The sequence below is a fragment of the Dryobates pubescens genome, chromosome 31, assembly GCF_014839835.1.
Source record: "Dryobates pubescens isolate bDryPub1 chromosome 31, bDryPub1.pri, whole genome shotgun sequence".
NCBI classification, from domain to species: domain Eukaryota; kingdom Metazoa; phylum Chordata; class Aves; order Piciformes; family Picidae; genus Dryobates; species Dryobates pubescens.
The window spans coordinates 5,936,239-5,953,814 of record NC_071642.1 but is presented as its reverse complement, the minus strand read 5'-3'; the positions used below and the strand labels follow the sequence as shown (position 1 = coordinate 5,953,814).

The following is a 17,576-nucleotide window of genomic DNA, read 5'->3' as shown; positions in this document are numbered from 1 at the left end:
CCTGCTCCTGCTCACCCTGCCATGAGGGTTCCCCACCCCAGGAGCAGGTCCCAGGGTCCTGGGTAACAGGGAGGCGCCCAGGGAGGACAGCGAGGCCGTCGGTCCGCAGTCAGAGATGCTTTGTTGAGGTTATTTTTCTCTCCATTTCCCCCTCCTTTAAAAAGTGCTGTCTGTACATACTGGCCTTAGAAAAGCAGGTTAAAACCATGGGCCGGGTGCCCGTGCCCCGTGCTGGGGCTAGCCCTGCAGCTGGACCCAGGGCCTGGTAGTGTTACAGTCGTGCAAGCAGGGAGTGACATCCTTCACAAGTCCCAAGGGAGGGCACGGGGGTACGTCCCAAGGGGGGCACAGGATTGCAGAACACAGGAACAGAGATAGGACAGGGGGCGGCCTCCCCACCAGCCCAGTGCCCCACCACGGTGCCACCCCCTGCAGGAGGGTCCCTTCAGGCAGAGCTCAGCAGTGTGGGCACCAGAGAGGCCTGGTCAGTTGAGGGTGCCGCTTGGGTTCCTTCCCTCCATGCTCTCTGTCCCACCGTAGGTGGTCCCCTCTCCACTCAGCCCCCGCAGGCAGACTGCATCTGTGGGGACAGGATGGAAGGGACAGGTTAGCAGCCATTGCAGCTCCTGGGGTAAGCTACCATCTGCTGGCCCAAACCTTCTGGACTCCTGACACTAGCATAAGGGGCTCTGCCTAGCACATCCCCAAGGCAGCAGAGAGGGGTCTGTCCTCTCCCCCCATCCCAGAGCAAGACAGGCACCTAGTAGGGTGGAGAGGAACTGGCACTGAGTCCCCAGCCTGGCAAGGGGCACCCTACACCCAAAACCTGACCCCCCATTTGGTTAACAGCACATGCAGCAGCCCCTGCCAGCTCTCAATAACCCAAGGGTTGCCAGGATCAGCACTGCCATTGCAGGCTCAGGCAGGGGTGGATCCTGCCTTCCAGGAGAGCACACAAACAGCTGCAGCCCCCAGATCGAGGGCCAGGAGTAGCAGAAGCAGGATGGTTGCTCTGCCCTCTGTGCCTACTATGACAGGGCTCCTGCTGACTCCTGGCAGCCAGGGCCATCTGGAAAGACACTTTTGCTTTAGCCCAGGCTGGCAGAGGACACAGGACTCACAGTGCCCCCAGCCACATGGCTGCTCCCCACCCTGCTGCTCCCAGCCCCACTCACGGTAGCGGATTCGGATGGGCCAGACCATGATGCAGCACAGAGAGACAACAGCAGCGACAGCAATGCCTCCAGTGACCAACACCATCACCCAGTGGTAGAAGCTGACGCAGGCAGGGCAGCATAGCTCAGTCCTGCAGGGAGAAGGGAGGCATGTGTCTGGGTTGCCAGAACTGCTTGCCCAGTGCTGCCCGAGCACCCTGGGGCTGCTGACAGCAGTCCCATGCCCTTGGTGTCAAGACTGCTTCACAATGGGATATGAGGGAAAAATCCAGGGCAAGACAAGAGGGCAGCCAGCTGGACACTGAGATCGCCAGCCCCTCTGTGCATCCCAGAGATGCAGCCCCCAGCCAGGGCCAGAAAAGAAGCTGAGGAAGGAGCAGAGACAAATCAGAGATGGTTTCCACCCACATGTCTCACTCCAAAGCAGGGATGTTTGCTGCCTGTCTTCCAGGCAATGTGGCTGGCACTGCCCCTGGGAGGGTTCCTGCCCTGCAGGGACACTCACGGGCACGGGTGCAGGTTCTGGATGGCCATCACAGCCAGGCCGTTGGCCATCTTGTCCGTGAAGCTCATGGCACCATAGACGAAGGCGCCGCTGTGCTGCAAGGGGAGAGGAACCCTGCTGGCCGCTGCACCGAGGCCTCGCCCGCGAGCACCTTGTGCCCTCTGATGGGCACAGCACAGACTGCAACAGGGCTCAGGCCGGGCTGCCTGCACCCCCCAGCACAGCCCCTCGCAGGGGTCTCCATGTCCCCTGATCCCACACTAGTGACAGCCCCATCCCACGGGCTCCGAGTCCCTCTGTGCCAGTCTGCCGGCAGGGCACACGTACCGTGTTGGTGCCAATGAGGTCTGCTGTCATGGAGAGGGAGGTTACCAGGATAGTGGCAGAGCCAGCCCCGAGCAGAGCGGCCACCCCGTAGATCTCTGATCCCATTTTCCTGGCCAGGGTCACCCAGGAGGCAAAGGCCAGGATCACCAGGATGCCCGTGAAGTAAGTCAGCTGCTCCAGGGAGGGAGAAGGGAGAATTCAGATCCCAGCTCAGCTGACACCCAGCAGGACAGGGGTGAGTGGGGAGGGCATGGGCTCAGCTGCTGCCTAAGACCCACACGGGACAGCCCTGGCTCTCTCCCAGCTGGTTTTAAATAAGAAGCTTCCAAACTACAAGGGCCTTGCAATGGCCCAGGCTGGTTCACAGCATTGGCCACAGCCAAAGAGCCTCCAGCAGCGCTGCAGCAGGTCCTGTGCAGAGCGCAGGGACCCCTGACCTGGGCAGCAGAGGTGAGGGCTGACTGGGGAACAGTGCCTGCTGCAGGGTGGAGGAGGGGGACACACTGGAGGGACAGCTGGCACTGCCCAGGGTGGCTCAGCTAAACCCTCCCTCTGCCTCTTATGGCACCATGAGGCTCTCCCAGTCCAGTCAAGGCTGACAGCACAGCCTGACAAGGGACCTGCTGGGCCCATGCCCCCTTCACCCTGACCATAACCTGCACTGTCCCAGCAGGATTCACACTGCAGCAGGGAAGCTGCAAAGGATGCAAAAGGAGTCCCCGCTCTCCAGCCAGACTCAGGTGTGCTGAGTGCTCTGCTCACTGGATCCTGGGCCTAACTCAGACTGCACCAGGCCCCCAGGACTCACATTTCGACCTATCCACTTATTCACAGGCTTCATGAGGAAGGAGGAAAGGAAGCCACTGACGTACATCACAAGGGGGATGCTGGCAATATATTTCTGCAAGAGATGAGGACAGAGAGCAGATGAGCTCTGGACCACTAGCATAGGACCCCTACCCTTGCGACCTCGACATGCTGGCAGGGACATGCCCTGCACCCACCTTGGGCAGCAGCAGGGAGTTGGTCAGGTACATAGTGATGTAGGTCTGGGACAGGTTGACAATGAGCCGGGTGGACATGTAGAGCACTGCGACCTGGGAGGGGACAGAGAGCTGACAGCGCTGCTCAGCTGGGAGGCAGGGAAGGCAGGCACCTTCTGTGCCCCCCCCTGTCATGGCACAGATCTCTGCTGAGAAAGGGACAGGCCTCCTGACATGGTAGGTGGGAGGCACAGTACAGCTCATCTCTCTGTCCTCACCTGCACCAGGCCCACATCCCACTGCCAGAGAATGCCCACAGCACCGAGGCAGGGCAGCAGCCCAGGACAGGCATCCCAAGCCCTGCTCAGAGCTGTACCTGATAGAAGGCAGGTTCCAGCAGCCAGTCTTTCCAGATGAGCAGCGGGCACGGGGGGCCTGTGGAGTCATTCTGCAGCAGGGGTGAGCTCTCCTCTGGCTGGGGCAGTGAGCCCGGCAGGTAAGGCTTCTCCTTGGTGCCCAGGTGGAAGATGAAGGAGAACACGGCCCCTACTCCCACCACAATGAGGGACAGGTTCTGGGTGAAGCAGAGGGGGTGAGCATAACAAGGGGTGCCCTTTTCCTGCCCATCATCCATCCCCTAGCAGTTTGGTGGATAAAGAGGTATCCTCAGATACTCAAAGGAGGTGCCCCTGCCCACTGCAGCAGTGGGGTGTCAGGGCACTGCCAAGACACTGCCATTTCACTCCCTCTGGCACCTCCCCAGCTGAGCCACGTCCCATCCAGGGAAGAGAGGACCCCACAGACTAAGGGCGCTGCCACTTACCCGGAACACAGGGACATCCTCAATGCCAAGGTGCTCTGTGTGGTCAGGCTGCTGCACCTGGAAGTTCAGCAGCATCCAGGCCAGGCCATACACAGTGATGTTGGCCATGACAGTAAAGGCATACCTGAGAGGGGAGACAGCACCTCAGGTATCACAGTATCACAGTATCACCAAGGTGAAGCAGGGACAAGCACAGCTCCAGGCATGGCAGCCACATCTTGACCCAAGGCTGCCCTCCAAGCCAGGGTTGCTGCAGCCAGCTTTGCACCCCGGTGTCATTGCTGAGGTGACGCCTCCAAGAGCACACACAACTGGTCAGGCATCTGCCTTGCTGAAGCATGTCCAGCATGCCCAGTCCAAGCCTCAGGGCATGACTGGGAGGAAACCAAGATCCCTCCAGATCAGCCTGTCCACTTTCCAGTCACAACTCACTTCTGCCCCAAGGATGCCCAAACTCGTGCCCCAGGGTTACCCCAACTTCCTCCCTGCCTGGCTGCACTGCAGCCCCTGCTTGCCTGCCAGATAGGGAACTTCCACTCATTGGGGAGATCACCAAGTCCTGCTCCATCTGATAAACATCTTCACCACAGCCTGATCCTGCCAGACGGACAGGACTGACCACACAGAGCTGCCCACCCTGGTTTTGGGGACATCCCTACCTACTGGACTAGAGGGGCTGCACAGGATCAAATGTGCAATGACAGACCCATGGCATTCAAGGGACCTCTCAGCACAGAAGCAATGGGACTTGAGGCAGGCAGAGCTGTTTCTCTGGGTCCGTGAGACACCCAGGTCTGGCTATGCTCACCTGAAAGCTGTGAGCTCCACCTTCTCATGATCATTGGTCACCAGCTCTGGGATGAGGGACAGGTGGGAGACCTGTGTGGCTGCCCAGCCAAACTGGAAGATGATGATGAAGGGGAGGTAGTAGATGAAGGCTGCCCACTCTGGTGTGTTTTCCTTGCAGCCTATACAGGGGTTGAAGATGAAGGGGAAGGACACGAGGACGCAGGTGGTACCTGGGAAGAGAGCAGAGCAATGAGAGACTGCAAGCCCTGTTTTCCTGTCCCCAGCCCACTCAGACACAGATGGACACAGCCTTCTGATAGGACAGGTCCTACCCCACAGGGCTAAGTGGACACCCCTGTCCCCTCCCCAACTTGCTCTGTTCTCTTTCACATCCAGTGGTCAGACATTGTCAGCAAGTTTTCCCCAGTCAAGCTTCCCCCTCAAAGTGCAGCACCCCGTGGTACCTGGTCTGTCCCTCTCAAAACGCCAGAGGACAGACCCTGACACCACCACCACCCACACCCCCCCCCCGAGGGCTTCTCTCCCCATCTCCAGTGTGCAGATGCCCAGCCTCAAGGCCTCACACTGCACTGCTTCTGCCCAAGGCTGATAAGGCTCCCTGAGCACCAGCAGGGCTCCATGCTGTCCTGTGACTACAGGGCAATTTGTCCCCTTGCCCCTTCTACTGTGGGGCTAGTAGAGCCCACAGGCTCCCTCCACTTAGAGGTGACCTGCAGAGCAACGGCCAGGGACAGCTGATTGTGACTGGGAGGACAAGAGCGGATCTGCCTCCGGCGCTGGGCTCTGAGCCACAGGAATGTCCCTACGGCGTCAGGGACACCAGCCAGGCTTCTCCTTTTGCAGCAGCGTGACCGAGGGGGGACGCCTACGTGGAGCAGGCAGGGACAGGCTGGCTGCTGTCTCCCCTTTCACAAGGTTACAGAACATATCTGCTGAAGACTTCTCTGCCCCTGAGGCCCAGGTGCTGCAGAAGAGCCGTGGGAACCTGCTCTGAGAACTGAGGGAATGTGCAGCTGCTTTGACAGGTGCCCAAAGTCCCTTCTCCAAGTGACTGCAAGATCCTCCTCTTCACAAGCAGTTTCTCTTCCTCTACCCTGTGGATGGCTGTTCTTCATCATCGTCACTTCCATGGGTCACAGCCACTCCAGCTGCCACAGTGCTGGGGCTCTGTGGTTCTCCCCATGCTCAGGGTAGCCAGGACAATCCCAGCCTGGCTCAGATCCATCTTGAGCAAAGACCCTGGCAGGGTCCTGGGTGCTACCCTGCCCTGGCTTGCAGATGGCTCTGGTACACCAGGAACCCCCAGGGACAGGGGACATGGGCACACCACAGTGTCTCTTGCCTCAGGCAGGCCACCAGAACAGAAAGGGTCCAAGAGGGTTCAAGCCAGACCAGACCTCCTTTGCTCCCTGTTACAGGGCTGTTGGTTTTCAGCTGAGCCCTGTTTGGAGGATCAGGGAGGCTCTGCCACACCTCAGTCCCAGAGCCCAGCATCATTAGGCTCTACAGTCCCCTAGGGGCTGCAAGGGACTTGTCCACATCTCCTGGGGAGTGCTAGGGCAAAAGCTACAGGCCCCAGGCTGCTGCAACCTCTATGTCCACCCCTGCACCCACCCATGAGCCACTGTCACCATCACACATGCAGGAGACTCCTGCCACTTCCTCCTCATGGTCCCCAGGGACGAGCAGTGCCCACCACTGGGGCCACCCCCACAGGCCACGGAATCATGCTCCTCTGGCACAGGGCTGCATCCAACACCCACATATCCCTGGATCTGCCCAAGTGAAGGTGGGTCCTAGAGACCCTTCTCCTCTCCCAGATGGGGCCACAGGAACCACTCAAGACCACGCCGCCCATTCCTGCAGCGGTCCAGGGTTCAGTCTCATGTCCTGGCCCTGCAGGGCAGGATCACCGTAATGCTGGGCTGTGGCACAAGTTTGTGGCACAAATTTGGGCTAGCACTGCCAGACTGGCACAGACAGGCAGCAAAGAGCAGCTCACCCTTCCAAGCTCATTGTGGCAGGAAGCTGCCCCCAAAAAACCTGGGGAGCAGGCAGGCTGGCATGTGGGGTGAGCCATCCAGGAGCACAGCAGGGAGGTGTCAGAGACAGCAGCGTGTGATAACTCCCCCCAGGGCTGCGGTTTCACAGCATTTCCTCTGATCTGAGCATGGGTTGCCACGAGATGAGCCACTGTGCTCCCACATGAAGCACCTCACCGCAGTGTCACCGAGGGAGCCGCAAGTGGGACCAGCACAGCTAATGCCAGGAGATTTGTTCCAGGGTGGGTAGTCTCACTGCAGTCAGCCAAGGGAGGTGGCAGCATAGCCCCCACCTTCCAGGAATAATCCATGCTCTGTCCAGAGAAGCTTCCATCCATAACCCTCCTTCTGCCTGCGCTGCTGAAGCTGCAAGGCTGGACAGGGTGTTTGGCTCCCCACAGCCGGGGCAGCTGCAGACCCTGCACAAGATGTGGTTCAGGACTTCCTCTTCAGTGCATGCTTGGCAGCACCCAGCTGGAGCAGAGCTGCTGCACAGGCACAGCTCCAGCCACTTCCCTAAATCTAGGGTGCAGATCTAACTAGCTGATGCCACGGTAGGGGTGAAGCTGCTGCCCCTCAACGCTCTCCTTGCTTGCCAAGCACAGCTCTGGGTAGCTCATCCACCTTACCAGGCTGTAGTTCATTTGCATAAGGCGGTTGACTGAGATAAATTTGGGCTCAAGATAAGAGCACCAACACCACAACCGTCCTCTCCCTGTGTGGGTCCACTCTGGGTGAGTTGGCACTCGGCTGTTACTGTGAGGAAGCATCAAACTATCTCTGACTATTACTGGATGTTTTTTCACCTTAACTGCCCCAATCCCCCTCACCAGTTCCACAGGGATGGCGTAGACTCCCATACTGCTTGTGACACGGAGAACCCTTTTCCAGGACACAGCACCCCCTCAGGGAGGGACCCCAACGCAGGAGTCCCCTTCACTGCAGTTTTTGACCCCAGGGCAAGACACCAGAAGGGCTCCTGTTAATAATTCACACCAAGGCAGTGCCTCCTCAGCCCCACGAGACCCTGACTCACCGGCAAGCACAGTACACAGTGTCCCCAGCCCTGGTGCGCTCAAGGGCCCTGTGGCCTAGGGTCACCCACTGGGGATAACTGAGAGCTGCTTGGCCCTGGGGAAGCCCAGATTTTACTGTCAGTCTCAGTTTTGGTGTAGCATAGACCAGCTAAGCACACAGCAACCAGCCAAACTCAATGCCACTTCCACGTGGGGGAACACAGGGACACCTTGTAGCCCTCTGCTACCATGCAGACACTGCCCAAGAGACAGCAGTGAGCCCTGGGCTGTGAGTGGCCAGGCAGCACCAGCGCTGGTGACATGAGCCACCAGGATGGGGGCAGTGCCTGGGCAGGGTGAGGACATGTCTGTGCCCTTCCTCCACCCAGGTTCAGGCAGTAATGCCTGGGGCATCCTAGAGCACCCAGTCCCACCTCACTGCCATGGGGGATGCTGCCCCTCCACATGGGATGTCCCTCAAAAGCACCTTCCAGTCTGCTCTGCTCCACACAGGGCACCCTGGACCCATCTTCCCCCACCTGGGGCACTGCTGTCTCGGTCCTGATACTGCCTCATGTTAGTTCACCCTCCACACAGGACATCCAGGAAAGCCCAGCCTAGGGCAGCCCTTCTTCCAACAGCAGCCACCCTTCCACATCAGGGGACCCAACTCTGATCATCCCTGGGGTGCCTCTCTCTTTCTAGAGGTGATCCAGTCCCCATCTCACTGCCACAGCAGCTGTTCCCTCTCCAGGCAGGGGTCTCCAGGAAGGCTTCCCTGGGGGCTGACCCCCACCCCAGGAAAGCTCTCTTGGGGCCACACATTTCCATTTGAGGGAGGCTTTCCTTCAGGCAGGGCACTCTGGATTTCCCCCCAGTTCAGAGCATCCCCACACCAGAAAGGCACCCCCAAGGCTGACCTCCTTCACTCAGAGCACTCCAAAAAGGCATCCTTGGCGCCACTCCCCCCACAGGACACTCCAGAAAGGCTGCCCTTATACCATCGCTCTCCGTCCAGGTCACAGAAGAAAGCCTGCCCCAGAGACATCCCTTTCTACTCCAGGCACCCCAGAGAGGCGCTCCAAGGCTGATTTTGCATCCCAGAAAGGCTCTCCCGGGGCCATGCATCCTCCCCCAGGGCACCCTGGAAAGGCTCCCCCGGGGCCACCCATCCCCACCCAGGGCACCCTGGAAAGGCTCCCTCACCTAGGTACACCCCACTCTCAACCCGAAGCAGTGCAGCAATGCCTCACAGCCTCCCCCCCCCAGCACCCACCGGCGAGGTGCCAGGCCTTCCTCCGCCCGTAGCGGCCGCAGCCGGTGGAGCGATCGGCCCCGTAGCCGACGAGGGGCGTGCAGAGCCCGTCGGCCACCTGGCCGGCCAGCAGCAGGGCCCCGGCCAGGCGGTGTCCGTAGCCCAGCACGGCGTGGAGGTAGAGCAGCAGGTACGTGAACCACAGCGAGGCGCACAGGTCGTTCAGGAAGTGCCCGGCCGCGAAGCTCAGCCGCGCCCGCAGCGCCAGCGCCGCGCCGCCGCCGGCGGCTCCCGGGCTGCGCTCCGCCGCGCCGCGCTCCGCCATGCCGCGCCGACGGCCCGCAGCGTCCGGGACGGCACGGGACAGGGCGGGGCTGCCCGGCCCCACCGGAGCCCTGCTCCTCCCCGTCGGCCGGCTTGCACCCTCCCTGCGGGTCTGCGCCCAGGGAAGATACTGGGAGGACACAGGCAGGGCTCCAGAACCCCGGTGGACTGGAGGCGCCCATTTGGAGGGGACTGGGGTCACTGGAGCTCTGAGGTGACCACCGCTTGGGTGGCTACTGGGGGTCACTGGGAGCAGTATGGGGGTATTGGGGTGATTGCGGCAGTGTGAATAGTACTGGGACCCGCTTTGAGGGGAATATTTGCGTCATTGGAACTCTGAGGTGACTCCTAGCATTATGGAGACTCCCAGCTGGATGCACACTGGGTCACTAGGAGCAGCGTGGGAGTACTGGGGTGGCTGAGACTTGTGCAGATACCAGGGTCAGTGGAACCAATATAGGCAGCACTGGAGTCATTGGGACTTCGGAGTGATCACCCCTTGAGTGGACCTGGGGTCACTGAAAACAGTGTAGAGGTACTGGGATAACTGGGACTTCCCCCCGTAGTAGGTAATGGGGTCAGTGGAACCAGCGTAGACAGTACTGGTGTTGAAGATGATAGGGAAATGTGAATCCTTGAGCCAAAGAGGCTGCACATTCAGAGTGGAACTGTTCGTTTACCCCTGGGACAATGAAGAATGGGACTTGCAATGGGATGGCCTTGGTGGTTGAAACGTCCTGGACTATGCTACTAATTCCCGCAGTTAGCTTTTGGCTGGAAAATAGCGTCCGAGGCTAAACCAGAGTCATTATCATGTCAAGCCCCACACCTGGCTGGGAGACCCCTGCCCGAAAGAAACCCCTCAGCCTAGGAGCATACACAGCGAAGAGCAACTGAACCCTTAACGCGAAGCGAGATGGAGACCGAGGCTGGGTAATTGGCAGGGGCTGGCTTGAGGCGGAGCTAAGGCACCGCGGGAATATCCGCCGGGAAGGCCTGCGGGTGCGCTGGCTTGGCCGGGGACGCCCCCGGCGCCCAGACTAGTGCAACTCCGAAATAAGCGATGTCCCTCCTGGGTGGGTGGCATTGGGGTTACTACACACCGGGGGCTCTGGGATCCCCATGGGCAGTGCTGGAGTAAGTTGGTCACCACTTCGAGGCGAGGGGGTTGGTTCAGGGCCATCGAGACCCCAAGAGTGGGGGCGTTTGGGCTACTAGGAGCAGCCGTGGGATACTGGGGCTGCTGGCAGCGGTGAGTGAGGGTCACTGGAGTCGCTGGGTCAGCCCTGAGATGGGCACTGGGGTTACTGGGAGCAATGAGAGGATATTGGGATCACTGGGACTGGGATCACTGGGACTGGGATCACCGGGAGCAAGGAGGGCACACTGGAGCCACGGAACCCCAGGAGATCTCTCCCGGGACTCCGGCCCTGCAGGTCGAGGGGTACTGGGCACAGCCAGCGTGGGTCAAGCGCAGGGTGCCGCACCCCGCGTGCGTCGTTGCCCCTTTAAGGCGCTGCCCCGCCCCCAGCACGTCTGTATCCCCACGCCGTTTGCTGATTGGCGGGCAGCGTGCCGCGCGCGCCGAATCAACGTACGCGCACGAGCCGCGCCGGCCGGGCCTGCCCCTCCCTTCTCCCCGCCGCTTTCCTCTGACGTCACCGCCCCAGCCAATCCGCGTTAGGCTGCGCTCCCCAGGCGTGGTGCGAGCGGCCAATCGGAAGGGCCGAGGCGGGAGTCTCGTTTGCATAATAATAGAGGGGCGTGGCCAAGTGAGGAAGAGCGGCGGAGGGGCACCGGCAGGAAAGTTGGGGCGGGGGGTGCTGGGAGACCCCGGGGCAGGAGGATCCCCGGGGCTGGGAGGGCGGTTTGAGGGATTCCGAGGTGGGGAGGTCCCCCAGGATGGGGAGTTTCGCGGGGGTCCCCGGGACAGGAAGATCGAGGGCGGGAGGGTTTGGGAGACCCCGAGGTGGGGGGATCCTCGGGGGCGAGGGGTCTTGGGGCCCCCGGGTTGGGGGTGGGGGTCTGGGAGAGAGTCGAGGGGCGCTGATATGTGGAGATCCTCTGGGGGCACTGGTGGGAGTGGGCGATGTGTGGGAGTGATCCTATTGGGGGGCAGCGGTGGGATCCCGGGGAAACGGAGGGGTTGATGGGGGCACAGCGCGGGGGCGTTCAGTGAGGAGAGGGGGGCCTGGAGCTCATCCTGGGGCCCTGGGAGGGGCTGGTTCTGGGTTGACTTCCATGGGGGCCAGGAGGAGGTGGAGGGACTCGAGAGGGGCTGGCTGGGGATGAGACGCCATTGCGGCCGTCTGCCATGTCCCACGGGGAAGACCTCCCCCTCCCAGCAGCGGGACAGGGCGGGGGCGGGGGGCGCCCCTGTAGCTCCCGCGGCACCAGCCCCCAGCCTGTGTCCTGAGCCGCCCCGTCCTCTGCTGGGCGCGGTGCCATCTCTGGCTCTGTCCTTCAGGGTGGTGACCCGAGCGGTGCTGGTGATCCCCTGCACCCATGGCCCACAGCGCCAGGCAGCTGCCTGCTGGGATGCTGTAAGTGTCCCCTCGCTGCGATTCCGGCCCCGTGTCGATCTGCGTGCCACAAGCTGCTCCACATCCCCCCGGCCTGTGCCGAGCCTTGGTCCTTTGTCCTTTGCCTGTCTTGCCATGCAAACCTTGGGGCTCTTCCATGTGTTTTGGGGACCCTCATCCCTTACTGTGGGCTGCACTGCTCTCCCCGTACTTGCCTGCTTTCTTAAATTGTGCTTCCATCTAGCTGGGCTCCTTACTACAAGGCTAAGGAAGACATGGTGTAAAAGAAGTGTCTGTAAGGTTATGACCAGTGAGGGCTTAGGTGGTGTGGGGTGAACTATGGGACTGTCCTCAGCTGGCACTGTCCTCAGCTGGTGTTGCTGTCCTTGCCAGCAGAGGGGGCAAGAGCTGTGGGGTGGGCCGGGGGTGGGCCGTGCCCCTGAGGTGGATGTCAGAGTGAAGCCACTGAGGGATGCTCAGAGAAGTGGAGAACTTTACTTTTAAAAACGTGAGGAATCTGGATTGCTTGGAGGAGCAGGAGAAGGCAGAGATCTGATGGCAGAGGGTCTTGGTGCATTCCTGGCTGTGGTGCCTGAGCATGATAATACTGAATGAGCACACTGGGAATGTCTCTGTTAGAGCTGTTAAAGGCCAAGGCTGGCTGTGCCCATGCAGAGCCTCAGGGGTGGTTTTTCCTTCCCTCAAAAAAGATGGAAGAAGAGATGGTCTCACACCTTCCCCTGGGGCTTCCATGTGAGTGTAGGGGTGCAGGCTGGCTGGCCAGAATCAAATCCTGTTGGGAAAAACTCACCCTGGGCACAAGGACCAATGCAGTTACAGGCAGTGTCCCTGGGGACTTGCATAACTAATTGCAAGGGTGGTGCGTGCCTGAGAGCAGGAGGTTGGGGTCTCTGAGGGGACTTGGGTTTGCATCAGGCACCTGAGTGACAAACAGGAGGGAGGAACTCTGGGGTGCATCCCAAGCCTGTCAGGATTGGTCTGGCTTTTGGTTCACAGTGTAGTTCTCTACTGAGGTTTGTGTTTGGCCCCGAGCTAGTTTCCATGGCCTGTGATGGGTGGACCCCAAAGTTGGGTTGTTTGCTGCAGCTCTCGAGCCCTTTGTGGCTCCCCCAGTGTGTTGCCAGCAGGCACACTGTGTCTGGGACTGAAGGGGGCAAGCAGGACAGGGGTTTGGCTGTGGGCTGGACTCAGCTGGAGAAGGAGCTGCTGCAGCTTAGAGAGCCCTGGGGTGATGCTGCTGTGAGGCTTCATGTGCTCAGCTGGGACAGGGAGTCTCTGCTGACCTGGGTGCCTGGACCTTTGTCCTCTGATGAAAGCAGATCCTGAGCTGTAGAGACAAGGCAGCAAGTAGGAGAGTGAGAGTCAGGGCCACCAGCCCTGTGTTAGAGCCATTTGGTGGCTCTCAGAAGTGTCTCTGTGTGTCTCAGTGGCACTACAGATGACAGGAACCTTGTGAAGCAGTTGTGGCTGGAGCAGGTTGAGCCAGCCCCAGTGCTGTGCCCTCGGCCTCTGCCTTGAGGGTTCTCTTTATCCCTAGTGCTGCATGTGGGTCGTGCTTGCAGGTGTGCCCCTGGAGCCAGGATCCAAACCCACACAGCTCCTCCCTTGCAGAGGAGGATCAGCTGGTTCAAGCTGCTTGGGACTCCTCCTCAAAGTGTGCACCCAAGTCCTGGTGTCCGGCAGGGATGTGACTGTCCCTGCTGCCTGACTCCAAAAGTGGCGTGAGCAGCTCCAAATGTTACAGAAAGGTCTCAGGTTCATCACCAGAACTGTTCCTGCTTGCCTGATGCTGGGCTCTGCTTGAACCCCATCACTCAACTGTGGCCTCCCCTCAGAGGAGCTGGGGCTCCAGGGCTTGTAGGGAGTTCAGAGGCTTTTTGGGGGGTTGAGGTCTGGGGGATCTGGTGAGCATGAGGCCACACTGCTCAGGGATGTGTCACCATTGATCCCAGTGGTTTACCAGCTCTTTCTGAGTGGTACTGTCTGGCTGCAGACATGCTACAGGCAGAGCTCAGCATGGAAGCTTCCTGGTGGCCATCAAGCAGGAGAAGGGAGAGCTGGCGCGGACGAGTGGTGAGAAGCCGCATGGCGAGGAGGAGGTGAGCTCCACACAGCCTATGGGAGCCGATCCCTGCTGCCTAGCCTGGGGCTGTCCCTCCACAGCCCTTCAGCAGCCCAGGCTATGACCCAGACCTTCCCCCAAGGGACAGGAGGCCCAGCTGGGTCTGCAGGCTGCTTCTTTGCCCTGCATGCATGATGGCACCACGTGCTCTGACCTGTGACAGACTGTATCTTTCCCTTCTTTGGGTGCCAGCCAGTGAAGAAGAGGGGCTGGCCCAAGGGCAAGAAGAGGAAGAAGATCCTTCCCAACGGCCCCAAAGCCCCTGTGACAGGCTATGTGCGCTTCCTGAACGAGAGGCGTGAGCAGATCCGCACCCAGCATCCTGACCTGCCCTTCCCAGAGATCACCAAGATGCTTGGGGCTGAGTGGAGCAAGCTGCAGCTTTCAGAGAAGCAGGTACAGTCTCCAGGAGAGAACCCCAGGGCTGCACCCCTGGAACCTGCACCCCGAACCCCGCTGCTGGCTGAAGCTCCACTAAGGAGCTTGTCCCAGTACTGGTGGGCTGCTGAGCAGGAGCTGCACCTCAAGGAGTGGGATGGGGTCAGCAGTTCCCTGGGGGGCCTGGGGTCAGGGCCAGGCTGAGGACAGTCTGTGACCATAGAGGTACCTGGATGAAGCAGAGCGGGAGAAGCAGCAGTACATGAAGGAGCTGCGGGAGTACCAGCAGTCAGAGGCCTACAAGATGTGCACGGAGAAGATCCAGGAGAAAAAGATCAAGAAAGGTGAGTGGTGAGGTCAGTGGCTCCAATGTTGCTGCCAGAGCCTCTTGGGGGTGCTGGGCTGGCTCCTAGGGGCAACATTCTTCCTTCTTTCCAGAGGACGCAGGCTCTGCAGCAGTGAACACCCTGCTGAATGGGCACCCACACAAGGTAAGGGCCCTGGAGAGCCTTCCTGAAGCAGGTGGCACTGCTGGGCTCACCTGGGGGGATGCCAGGCTGACTGCAGGTTTGGGCAGAGCTGTGCTTCCAAGTGCTGGCTTCCTGCTGAGGCAGAGCCTGGAGTGACAAGAGGCAGAGCAAGAGGCATCCCTGTGCCTCCTGTCTGCCCAGCCCCAAGGACACAGGGTCCCCCTCAGTGGGAGCAGCCCTGCCTGATCTGTCCCCTCTGGTCCCCCAGGCAGGCGAGTGCAGCGACACCTTCTCCACCTTCGACGTGCCCATCTTCACCGAGGAGTTCTTGGACCAAAACAAAGGTAGGGGCTGGGCTGCCAGTGCTGCAGCATCTTGCCTGGGGGCCAGCTGCAGCAAAGCCATGGCTGGAGCAGCCTGAGACCCACATGGCAGGGCCATGGCTAGCACTAGCTCTGAGGTTCAAGCTGTGAAAGGTCCATGGTGAGACTGGGTAGAAAGACTGAATCCTGACTGGAGCCTGGGGTGGTGATGCTGAGCCTCTTGGGAGAGTCATGGCTGGGGAAGGGGTTGGGTTTGGGGCAAAGGAGTGAGCCAGAGAGGCCAGGCCTGCTGACTCCTCGTGGTCCTGGCAGCCCGGGAGGCTGAGCTGCGGCGCCTGCGGAAGATGAACACCGAGTTTGAGGAGCAGAATGCCATCCTGCAGAAGCACACCGAGAGCATGAACTGTGCCAAGGAGAAGCTGGAGCAGGAGCTGGCCCAGGAGGAGAGGCAGACCCTGGCCTTGCAGCAGCAGCTCCAATCTGTGCGGCAGGCCCTCACTGCCAGCTTCGCCTCCCTCCCCATCCCTGGTGAGTGTGGGGCACCCGTGGGGCACCTTCGTGGCTCTGCACATGGTAGGGACAGGGGCAATGGAGTGCCAGTTAATGTTAATCTGCTGGTGAGGTGGGATCCTGGAGCACTTTGTAGGGGTTGTCCTGGGTATCCAGAGATGTGACAGCCCTGTAATGTAGTAGGGCAGGTTGGGAACTGTCCTCCTGAGCCACAACTGTGTCTGCAAGACAGAGATTAGCCCAAATCCATTTTTTCCTGGACTTGAGTCAGTGTAGGCTTGCAGAAGATGGCAGATAGTGTTCAGGGTCCCTTCTCCAGTCACCAGCACAATGGGCAGCGTTGGATGGGGACTTGTGCCCCTTCTAACTGAGCTGCCACCTCACAGGCACCGGGGAAACCCCTACACTGAGCACCCTGGACTTCTACATGGCCAAACTGCACAGCGCCATCGAGAGCAACCCCCTGCAGCACGAGAAGCTGGTGGTGCGCATCAAGGAGATCCTGTCCCGCATAGCCAGGTGAGCCCAAAGGCCCTCCTGTCCTGTCCACCACTGGGTCAGCCCATGGCGGGTGGGGGTGACAGGAGCGGAGTGGGGAAGGTGTGGGCAGAGGGATCTCAGAGCTGCTCCAGGCAGCTGTGGGAGAGAGAAGTCACCCCGTGTACATCAGCCTTGCTTTCCTCCTTCCCCAGCGAGCACTTGTGAAGAGGACCAGTCCCTCCCGAAGCCTGGCGCCGGCCGGACCCAGCCCTGTCCCTTGGAGCTCATGCAAGGGACAGTCTCTGCTGTTGGTCCGGCTGCTTCCCCCTCCACTCTGTGCACCTCACTGCAGAAGTGAGCTGGGACTCCCCACCCAGCCCTGGTGCAGCTGGGCCCCACGGCTGCACCATCTCCAAGGACCTCCAACTTCTGGGGACCAAGTGCTGACAGTGCTGAGAGACTCCAGCCAGCACCGTGCTGGGTGAGGTGGCCAGCAGCAGCCATGAGCATCCCCCGGCTCTCCTGTGAGCTCCTGAGATCCTGCAGCTCCACCTCCCAGAACGAGAGCCTCCCCAAAGGCTGTCAGTGGCAGATGAGGTCCCTGCGGGTTACTTGCCTGGAGTGAATTGGCCTCTTCCACAGTGCCCCTGAGGAGGCAGCTGGGAGCCCCTGAGGCTCAGTGCTGCCGCCCGGCCTGTGGATCAGCTCAGTCCACGTCCAGCAATGGGTGAGGTGGGAGGCATCCTTCTGCCTGCCTCTTGCTTTATTTAATCTTCCTGCTTCCCCATGGGTGCCTTCAGCCCCCTGCCTGTGTCACCTTGCTGTCCCTTCTGCCACCTCTGGGACCAAGCAGGGCAGCTCCGGCCCTCTGCAGCTGGTGAAGGCAAAAAGATTCTTCATGCCAGAGGGGGAGCTGGGGCTAACCCCTTCCTTCCCAGGGTGGGCAGTGCACAGACTTTGGGCTCCTGCCTTCCTGCCTGAGCCTGTCCTGCGTCATGGGACCATGGTGACGGCAGCCGTGTCTTGGCTGTGCTGTGCTGGGGTCAGCCATCCCCTGGGCTGCCTGTCACTAATCTCAGATTGTGTAATTAGAGAATGTCTTATTTTCTTACTAGCACTACTTGGAGCTGGCCCTGGGTTTAACCCAAGGCCAGCATGCAGCCGCTTGTCTCTTGCCTGTGAGGTCTGTGCTCTATAGATGAGTCTCCTGGTTACCCTCTCCTGTTGGCCACTTGGCTTGGGATATGGAGATGGGAGCAAATAAATGTGGAAGAAACAACTAGTCTGGGCTCTTGTGTTCATGCTTGGATGGGTTTAGAGCTGCTTCCAGTCCTAATCCTGGAGCGTGGAGCAAAGCTGATGGCCCTCAGCTCATTGCTGTAGCCCCTGACCCCAGCTGGGGTGGCTGTGATGGCGCCAGCTGCCCTCCCTCTTCCTCCAGGCTGGCCGAGACCCCTCCTACGTGCCAGAGCTCACCTGATCCCGGGCAG

General features: G+C 60.3%; 2 protein-coding genes across 2 annotated transcripts; one reads left to right on the top strand and one right to left on the bottom strand.

Moving 5' to 3' along the window:
• Positions 1 to 373: 373 nt before the first annotated feature.
• On the bottom strand, positions 374 to 9,268 carry MFSD12 (major facilitator superfamily domain containing 12). The gene is made up of 10 exons (XM_054175330.1): positions 8,958 to 9,268; positions 4,622 to 4,832; positions 3,814 to 3,937; positions 3,367 to 3,564; positions 3,012 to 3,104; positions 2,816 to 2,908; positions 2,008 to 2,178; positions 1,681 to 1,775; positions 1,176 to 1,306; positions 374 to 580 (listed from the first exon to the last, which is right to left on the bottom strand). Exons 1-10 carry the CDS (start codon positions 9,259 to 9,261, stop codon positions 486 to 488), a joined length of 1,515 nt encoding a protein of 504 aa, XP_054031305.1. The 5' UTR covers positions 9,262 to 9,268; the 3' UTR covers positions 374 to 485.
• A 1,716-nt stretch (positions 9,269 to 10,984) lies between these two features.
• Positions 10,985 to 17,355, top strand: HMG20B (high mobility group 20B). Its single transcript, XM_054175324.1, has 10 exons — positions 10,985 to 11,064; positions 11,729 to 11,803; positions 13,797 to 13,902; positions 14,118 to 14,321; positions 14,527 to 14,647; positions 14,742 to 14,794; positions 15,042 to 15,117; positions 15,409 to 15,624; positions 15,993 to 16,125; positions 16,299 to 17,355. The coding sequence occupies exons 2-10, from the start codon at positions 11,766 to 11,768 to the stop codon at positions 16,309 to 16,311; spliced, it is 960 nt and encodes a 319-aa protein (XP_054031299.1). The 5' UTR covers positions 10,985 to 11,064; positions 11,729 to 11,765; the 3' UTR covers positions 16,312 to 17,355.
• The last annotated feature ends 221 nt before the right edge of the window (positions 17,356 to 17,576 follow it).

Coding starts and splice junctions, on each gene's coding strand:
- MFSD12 (XM_054175330.1), bottom strand. CDS start 9,261: ATGGCGGAGCGCGGCGCGGCGGAGCGCAGCCCGGGAGCCGCCGGCGGC. Junction 2,179..2,815: donor ATAAGTGGATAGGTCGAAAT/GTGAGTCCTGGG, acceptor TCCCTGGAGCAG/CTGACTTACTTCACGGGCAT. Junction 1,307..1,680: donor CAGAACCTGCACCCGTGCCC/GTGAGTGTCCCT, acceptor TTCTCCCTGCAG/GACTGAGCTATGCTGCCCTG.
- HMG20B (XM_054175324.1), top strand. CDS start 11,766: ATGGCCCACAGCGCCAGGCAGCTGCCTGCTGGGATGCT. Junction 14,795..15,041: donor TGAATGGGCACCCACACAAG/GTAAGGGCCCTG, acceptor CTGGTCCCCCAG/GCAGGCGAGTGCAGCGACAC. Junction 15,118..15,408: donor GTTCTTGGACCAAAACAAAG/GTAGGGGCTGGG, acceptor TGGTCCTGGCAG/CCCGGGAGGCTGAGCTGCGG.